Source organism: Cherax quadricarinatus, chromosome 29 (genome assembly GCF_038502225.1).
Source record: "Cherax quadricarinatus isolate ZL_2023a chromosome 29, ASM3850222v1, whole genome shotgun sequence".
Lineage (NCBI taxonomy): Eukaryota > Metazoa > Arthropoda > Malacostraca > Decapoda > Parastacidae > Cherax > Cherax quadricarinatus.
The window spans coordinates 27,844,198-27,852,497 of NC_091320.1; the positions used below are offsets into that span (position 1 = coordinate 27,844,198).

An 8,300-nucleotide genomic window follows, 5' to 3' on the forward strand; every position below is an offset into this window, starting at 1 on the left:
AAGACAACATACAATGACAAAATACATTGACAAAATGCACTAACAAAAATAAAATAGGGAGTAAAAAGACATAGATAACAATTCAGAGCTACATCTCAAATACTTCGTCCAGCTCCCCGGCGGTGGGCCGCATGCCCACAATGCTGCAGGCATTTCCCTTCTGGATCGCAGCACTGAGTCTCTGAAAGAGGAAGTTGGCCGCCCTGTGGTCCTTGGTTTCTTTGATGAGTTTTTCACCCAGCTCATTGAGGAACTTTAAAGCACCCTTACCCCATGCTCCATGGGTCTCCAACGCTATAGGGATTAAGTTATAGCAAGGGGGAAGGTTTTCATACTTGCGGGTCTTCTGGGTCTCCCTGTGGCTGGCAGCTCGCCTCATAGGAAGAGAGCAAAAATTCACGACCCTCTAAACCACTTGACCATACAATCCTATAAACAACATGTCAGCATAATTGCTGATCCCCTACATGTGTTGTATAGCTTATCTGAGTATCATAGTACCATCCATATGTTTTACATACATGACCCCTTGACAGGCTCAGTGACTAGCTTGTGTGGCGTCACGTGATGCCGTTGTGAGCTCTGCGCTCCCGGTCTCAATCTCAGTTCTCCACGCTTAGGCCTACAGGCAAGACAGGCAGTCTGGGCTCCTCCCTTCACACTGCTAATATAAGTGTTACCATCCAACAAGTGTGTAACTCCAACCATCACATCTCCACGAACCCTCACAACAAACATAAGCCTAGGGAAGTAGGCTAGTTTGCTAGGCTCATGTTGTTTGTAGGATTGTATGATCCAGTGGTTTAGAGCGACGTGAATTTTAGCTCTTCCCACGAGGAGGGCTAAAACAACACGGGTTCGATCCTCCGGCTAGCCGCAGTTTGTTTATATATATATATATATATATATATATATATATATATATATATATATATATATATATATATATATATACATATACATAAAGATATATATATACATATATATATATATATAATATATATATATATATATATATATATATATATATATATATATATATATATATATATATATATATATATATATATATATATTGCATACACAAATTTTCACTTTCCCTATTCGGCAAGAAGTGCGCTTTTATTTAAGCTAAAATCGCAGGTCGTCCTTATTCGGCACACACTATATATATATATATATATATATATATATATATATATATATATATATATATATATATATATATATATATATTCAACAAATCGGCCGTCTCCCACCTAGGCAGGGTGACCCAAAAAGAAAGAAAATCCCCAAAACGAAAACACTTTCATCATTCAACACTTTCACCTCACTCATACAACAGTTTAGAAGCATATATAAAGATACGATAAAAAAAGTGACCTGAAATAATTACAATATCAGGGCCCCAATTATATATATACCGTCCTATTACACATCCCATCAAAATGCCAATATCCCAAACCCCTCCTTTAAAGTGCAGGCATTGTACTTCCCAGTTCCAGGACTCAAGTCCGGCTATATAAAAATAACCGGTTTCCTTGAATCCCTTCACTAAATCCCTGCTCACACTCCAACAGCTTGTTAGGTCCTAAAAACCATTCATCTCCATTCACTCCTATCTGACATGCTCACACATGGCTGGAAGTCCAAGCCCCTCGCCCACAAAACCTCCTTTACCCCCTCCCTCCAACCTTTTCGAGAACGACCTCTACCCCGCCTTCCTTCCCTTATAGATTTATACGTTCTCCAAGTCATTTTACTTTGATCCATTCTCTCTAAATGACCAAACCACCTCAACAACCCCTCTTCAGCCCTCTGACTAATACTGTTAGTAACTCCACATCTCCTCCTAATTTCCAAACTCCAAATTCTTTGCATAATATTTACACCACACATTGCCCTTAGACAGGACATCTCCAGTGCCTCCAGCCGCCTCCTCGCTGCAGCATTTGCAACCCAAGCTTCACACCCATATAAGAGTGATGATACCACTATACTTTCGTACATTCCCTTCTTTTCCTCCATGGATAACGTTTTTTTGTCTCCACAGATACCTCAATGCACCACTCACCTTTTTCCTTCATCATTTCTATGGTTAACCTCATCCTAGGCTTATACCTTGACAACAACCTGAATTTCAGCACCCATATCCAGCATATAACCAAAAAAGTATCCAAAACGGTTGGGATCCTCTCCAAGATACGATACTACGTGCCGCAAAATGCCCTTCTCACACTATACCACTCACTTATTTATCCATACCTCACCTATGCTATTTGTCCTTGGGGATCAACTGCAGCAACACACCTAAAGCCAATAATAACCCAACAAAAAGCGGCAGTAAGAATAATCACTAAATCCCATCCCTGGCAACACACCCCCCCACTCTTCATAGACCTAAATTTACTCCCTGTTCAGTACATCCACACTTACTACTGTGCAATCTACATCTACAGGGCCTTAAACTCTAATATCAACCTTGACCTAAAACGCTTTCTTGATAGTTGTGACAGAACCCACAGGCATAACACCAGACACAAACATCTCTACGACATTCCCCGTGTCCGACTAAACCTTTACAAAAATTCAATGTATGTCAAAGGCCCTAAAATCTGGAATACCCTACCTGAGAACTCTAGAACTGCAGACACATTCATCACCTTCAAAACTACCATTAGAAAACATCTTATCTCCCTGATACACCCTGTCAACTAACTACACGAATACCACCTGGTGGTTCACACTTACACTTACTAACTCATTTGACCATAAACAGAAATATTAATCTCAATCTTAAAATAATGAATCCTGTGATACTCCAATACTGAAACTATGTACTGTGCCAAAACAAAAGCATTTACATTGCTAAACTCACAAACTAGTATTTAGTCACTTAGCCATAATACCAACTTACCTCATAATTTGTAATATTTTACAATTAAGAATAAAACTAAGTCTGCCCGAAATGCCTAGCCATGCTAAGCGTTCTAGTGGTACACTCTGTAATCACTATTTTACTACATGTAAACCACACAATAACCAAATTTCTGTAAACTCAGCATTGTAATCCCTATAGAGAATAAACTTTGAATTTGAATTCATAAACCCATCCGCTGTGCCATTCAACAAAGTGAGCCCTAACAGGATGATTTTACATCCATCATTTCTGTGTCATGGTATCAGTTGCCACTGCTGTCTCATCCCACATCCCCAACACCTTCGATGCCCCTCCAAGTCACATAAGTCTATAAACCAGAGAAAAGTCGCAATGAACGACTGTCAATAAATAAACAAAAAAAAAAAATGAGTCGAACCTGAATCGTGGTCCATGAAACTTGGGTACCTTCCGGATCACTCCTCGGCTCAACCCTTGCGACATATAATTGGAAAAAAAATATTGTGTCTTTGGCCAGCTGTAGAAATATGCACAGTAATTCACGCTGTCTGCAATAAGATTGAAAGCGTATATAAATGTTCTGAGAAATGCTATCCGAGATAAAAGAGAAGGGACTTGGAGTGATCATCAGCCAAGACCTCAAAATGAACAAAGCAACGTCCAAACTTTTTGCAACAAAGCAAAAAACAGAATGCTTATTTTCTTAGAACTTTCAAGTATAAAATGCAAGAAACGATACTGACACTACAGTGCGTGAGCAGACTGCACCTTTATTATGCTTTATAATTTTGAGCTCTAAAATACAAAAAAAATTGAAGAGAAACCGGAGAGAATGTGGACTAAGCTCTTACAGTCAATAAATGTAAAGCACACGAAGAAAAACTCAAGACCTAAAACTGTTTTCTCTAAAGAAACAAACCTAGGAGGTAATCTAATCAGAGCCAATAATATATTAAATAATTATTTAAGTACCAGGTAATTCGTCAACACAAAATATCGCTATGAAAACTTCAGAAGTATTTTCAATACAAAGGAAACCATTATCTCACCTCTCCAAATATAATCTACAATAGTACCACAGATAGTACTTTAGTTTTAGCCACATATAACCTTGCGTAAATTAAAAAGTCCTGTTATTTGTTTTTACCACGTACTCTTATTTTAATTACATATACATGTATTTTGAGATAATTTCTTCCCTATTTCTCCTACTTATCGACGCATCCTCCTTCTTCATCCTTAACCCTTATCATTATAATTTCATTTTGAAATTCTCATCACTTTCAATCAGACCACATCTTACACACCCCTCTGCTCTAATTCACTAGCTTTCATCGTGGTGGGTAAGATAAAGAAAAAAAACAGATTTGGGTGTGCCAGTTGGTGAGAGGGGAGGTCGGGGTTATAAAAGTGGGTTCCAGGGCCCACTACACACCACAATCTTTTTGGCTGTCACCAACTCAACGTCTCCGCTCCCACAAACACAAATACTAAACCATGTATAAGCACATCGTAATCAGTGCTATGCTATTAGGTGATAATCTGATTATGATTATAACAATTATTATTATTATTTACGTGAAGCGCTAAGCCCATATGACTCATTCAGTGCAAGATACGGTGGAGGCTCGATCCTCCATCGGCAAAGTTCAACTGACATCAGTGATGGAAGTCCGTAATTATGTTTTTTACATAATTTTACATCGTTAAAAACTAATTGTAGATTACAGTAACAAAATGATGGGTGAAAACTTGCAAATAAAGCTGTCATGTTTGAACAAGTGTCAAAGTTAGAATTAATAACAATAATCAAGATTTATTTTGTTCACTCAAGTAGAAAGAAATTGCAGAATTTGTTTTGCCTATGTGAATTATTATGTGTATATTTTATGAAATTTGTAAGTGTATATAGCAAAAAGAAAGTTTACTATTACATTCTACATTACGAAGATTATTATTTCACTAATAAGGATAAAAATGTTCTTATAATTTTCCATTACTGAAATTAACCATGCTGACGAATTATTATTCCATAATTAAGATTAATAATTATTTAATATTACTCCGTTGCTAACTTTAATAAGGCTCTCATAATATTGCAGGATCGACACTTGCTGACGACAAGAGCGCAGACACAAGGGTGAGATGTTTGAGTTTATTATTGAATAAACACATTAGTAACATTTTCCTCTAATAATCTATTAAACTTATACTACATACATTGAAGAAATAAATATTTAGAGAATATGAAAAAAAGACCGTAATATATTAAATGATCGCTATTATTTGGCACAAATCTTGCTGCAAAATAACCAAAATTCATTCTTTTTGACAGGAAAAACGTGGCTTCGCTGGAGGTTACGGAGGCGGCTATGGCGGTGGCGGCGGTGGAGCTTATGGTAACGGTGGCAGCTACTTGGTGGTGGGTGGTTATGGTCATGGTGGACATGGTCCCACGGCCGCTGACATCGCTAACCAGGCTGCCTCTCAAGCTACCGCGGCTTTCGCTAGTCTAGGAGGGGCAGCTCACTCTGCAGCTGCAGGAGCAGCAGCAGGTGCTGCAGCTGCTGCTGCCGCTGCCTCACAGACAGCTCAGGCTGCCGCAGCCAACAGACACGCACAAGCTGCACAGATCACACAAGCAGCGCAGGGAGCTCAGGCGGCAGCCTTCCAAGAAGCATCACTAGCTGGCAAGGCTCACAAGGCTGAGCAAGCAGCTAAGGTGGCCCATTCCATGGCACAAGCTCTGGTCAGTAACTTGGGTCAAGTCTCTGGAGAGACCAACGCTCTGGCAGGTCAGGCTACCAATAGTCTGGCTGCTCAGGAAAGTGTCCTTAACTCACAGAACTCCATGGCGTGGCAAGCCCAACAGGCTGCCAATTCTCTGCGCACACAGCAGAATGTTGTCATCAACGACTTGCACTCCGCTGCAGGCGCCGCCTCTCAGGCTCAGATCGCAGCATCCAAGGCTCTCGCTAAGGCAAAAGGGGCTAACAATGGAGGGTTTGGAGGTTACGGAGCAGGACATGGGTTTGGATATGGAGGGGGATACCACTAAAGTTAAAACAAGTGCCAAATGTTCGTCTTGTACGGGTGATGGTAACAACTAGCATTACGGAAGCTTTGGAAGTTGGAGCATAAAACTCCACCAATATTGTCAGCAGTACACTTTTTCTCCCTGACGGTAGCAGACAAAACGGTGTGTTTGCGTTTACTCACACTACGTTATTTATATATATATATATATATATATATATATATATATATATATATATATATATATATATATATATATATATGTATATATATATATGTATATATATATATATATATATATATATATATATATATATATATATATATATATATATATATATATATATATATATATATATATATATATATATATGTCGTGCCGAATATGTAAAACTGGTCAATTAGCAAGAACTCATTTAAAATTAAGTCCTTTCTGAAATTTTCTTTTATACGTTTGAAGATATATTTTTTTCATTAATGTTGATGTAAAAATTTATAATTTTGCACCAAAAGGAACTTAGAAAACTTACCTAACCTTATTATAACAAGAACATTTTATTTTAGCCTAACCCAACTAAATATATTTTAGATTTGTTTACAATAATTTAATACTAAACAAACACAGTGAAATATATTTTTTTCGTTAGGTTCAGAATGATTTTGGCGAAATTATTGCATACACAAATTTTCACTTGCCCTATATGGCAAGATGAGCGTTGTTATTTAAGCCAAGATGGCAAGTTCTGCCTATTCGGCACGACATATATATATATATATATATATATATATATATATATATATATATATATATATATATATATATATATATATATATATATATATATATATATATATACAAAATAAATGATTTAATAGAATAATGTTATCTTGCCCACAAAATTATATCTGTACATGAATACAGAAAAAACAGAGCGGGAACTGAACCCGTGATTACGTGTGTGCCAACCCCATATATATACTCTTATCATGGGTCTGTGATAGCCACAACAAACAGCAACAATCAATATTAGGTAAAGTTAACAAGCGCCCCTGCTGCCACGTTAGCTGTAATTCCTTTTTATAGTTCATTTCCCAACCACCAATGTCACTCATGATAGATCTAACTCCCATCTCTTCAAATCCATTGTCAATGTACTTGGAATACTCCTAATGAATCTTAATATACACTGGTCAAAGGTAAAGGCAAGCAAAGAGATACAGAGAATTAGTTTATGTGATGCATGTATGTAACCATACATACGTGCTGAATAGGTAAAAACTAGTCAATTAGCAAGAACTCATTTAAAATTAAGTCCTTTCTAAAATTTTCTCCCATACGTTCAAAGAAAAATAAAAAAAAAATATAGGAAGGTACCACCTCTGGAACTGTCCTGGGGACCCTCATCATCAGAGAAAAGAATAAACTTGCTTCAGGGAAAACTCAAGGTTCTCCCTGAAGCTGTTTGAAAACTGTTTTCTCCTACCACCCCCTATATTTTATATGTACTTTATTTAAAGACAAAATACAGTGATAAAATATATTGACAAAAATACAATAAGGAGTCAAACAACACAGATAACAACTCAGAGCTACATCTCGAATACTTCGTCCAGCTCCCCGGCGGTGGACCGCATGCCCACAATGCTGCAGGCATTTACCATCTGGATCGCAACACTCTCTGAACGAGGAAGCTGGCCGCCCTGTGGTCCTTGGTTTCTATGACGAGTTTTTCACCCAGCTCTTTAATGATTTTGACTTCCGTCAGACCTCTGCACTTGGGGTTCCCGTTGGGCTGGGCAACGGGCTGGGGAGAGGCTTCTCTTTATGATGTCGTTGACTTTCTCATGTCTGGCATACTTCCCTTCTGATGTGTGACACACAAGACCATTAAGTCCGAATTGATCCGCCGTCGCCCTGCCGCAAATACACCTATGTTCGGTGAGGATGGGGGCGGCTAGGTGAAGAGCAACACCAATCCAAATGGCCTGTGGGTCTAGTCGAGTGCCCAGGGAGGAATTGGGAACAGCTAGAAGGAAATCTCCTGTGTGGTGCCTTCACTGCTAGAAGACGAGCTTTGTCCTTTCCTGAACCGTTGGTGAGTATTGTGTTGGTGATTTTTTCCATGATCGGTTTGTCCCAGTGGGATTGTTTGTGCTCTTTGGGAGGAGCTGGTCAACTGGAGGAATCCGCAAGGGTGTCGCACCGCATGGCTGCTTCAGTGAACCTGGGATCCTGAGATCCTACCGCGTCTCAAGCGTTCGGGGACAATCTTCTTGACTAATCCACTGGAAGCCAAACACGAGGACAGAAATGCAGGTAAAGCTACCTGCGTTGCTTTGCGCACCCCTATACCTCCCAATCGCA

General features: G+C 38.7%; 1 protein-coding gene across 1 annotated transcript; it reads left to right on the top strand.

The window, feature by feature from the left end:
* Positions 1–4,260: 4,260 nt before the first annotated feature.
* On the top strand, positions 4,261–6,063 carry LOC128690473 (antifreeze protein Maxi-like). Its single transcript, XM_070089793.1, has 3 exons — positions 4,261–4,433; positions 5,002–5,039; positions 5,235–6,063. The coding sequence occupies exons 1-3, from the start codon at positions 4,397–4,399 to the stop codon at positions 5,955–5,957; spliced, it is 798 nt and encodes a 265-aa protein (XP_069945894.1). The 5' UTR covers positions 4,261–4,396; the 3' UTR covers positions 5,958–6,063.
* Positions 6,064–8,300: the final 2,237 nt, after the last annotated feature.

What these genes read in the sequence shown, in the direction of transcription:
- LOC128690473 (XM_070089793.1), top strand. Translation starts at nt 4,397, where the DNA reads ATGTATAAGCACATCGTAATCAGTGCTATGCTATTAG. An exon ending in AATCAGTGCTATGCTATTAG is followed by an intron (nt 4,434 to 5,001) that starts GTGATAATCTGA and finishes ATAATATTGCAG; the next exon opens with GATCGACACTTGCTGACGAC. An exon ending in ACAAGAGCGCAGACACAAGG is followed by an intron (nt 5,040 to 5,234) that starts GTGAGATGTTTG and finishes TCTTTTTGACAG; the next exon opens with GAAAAACGTGGCTTCGCTGG.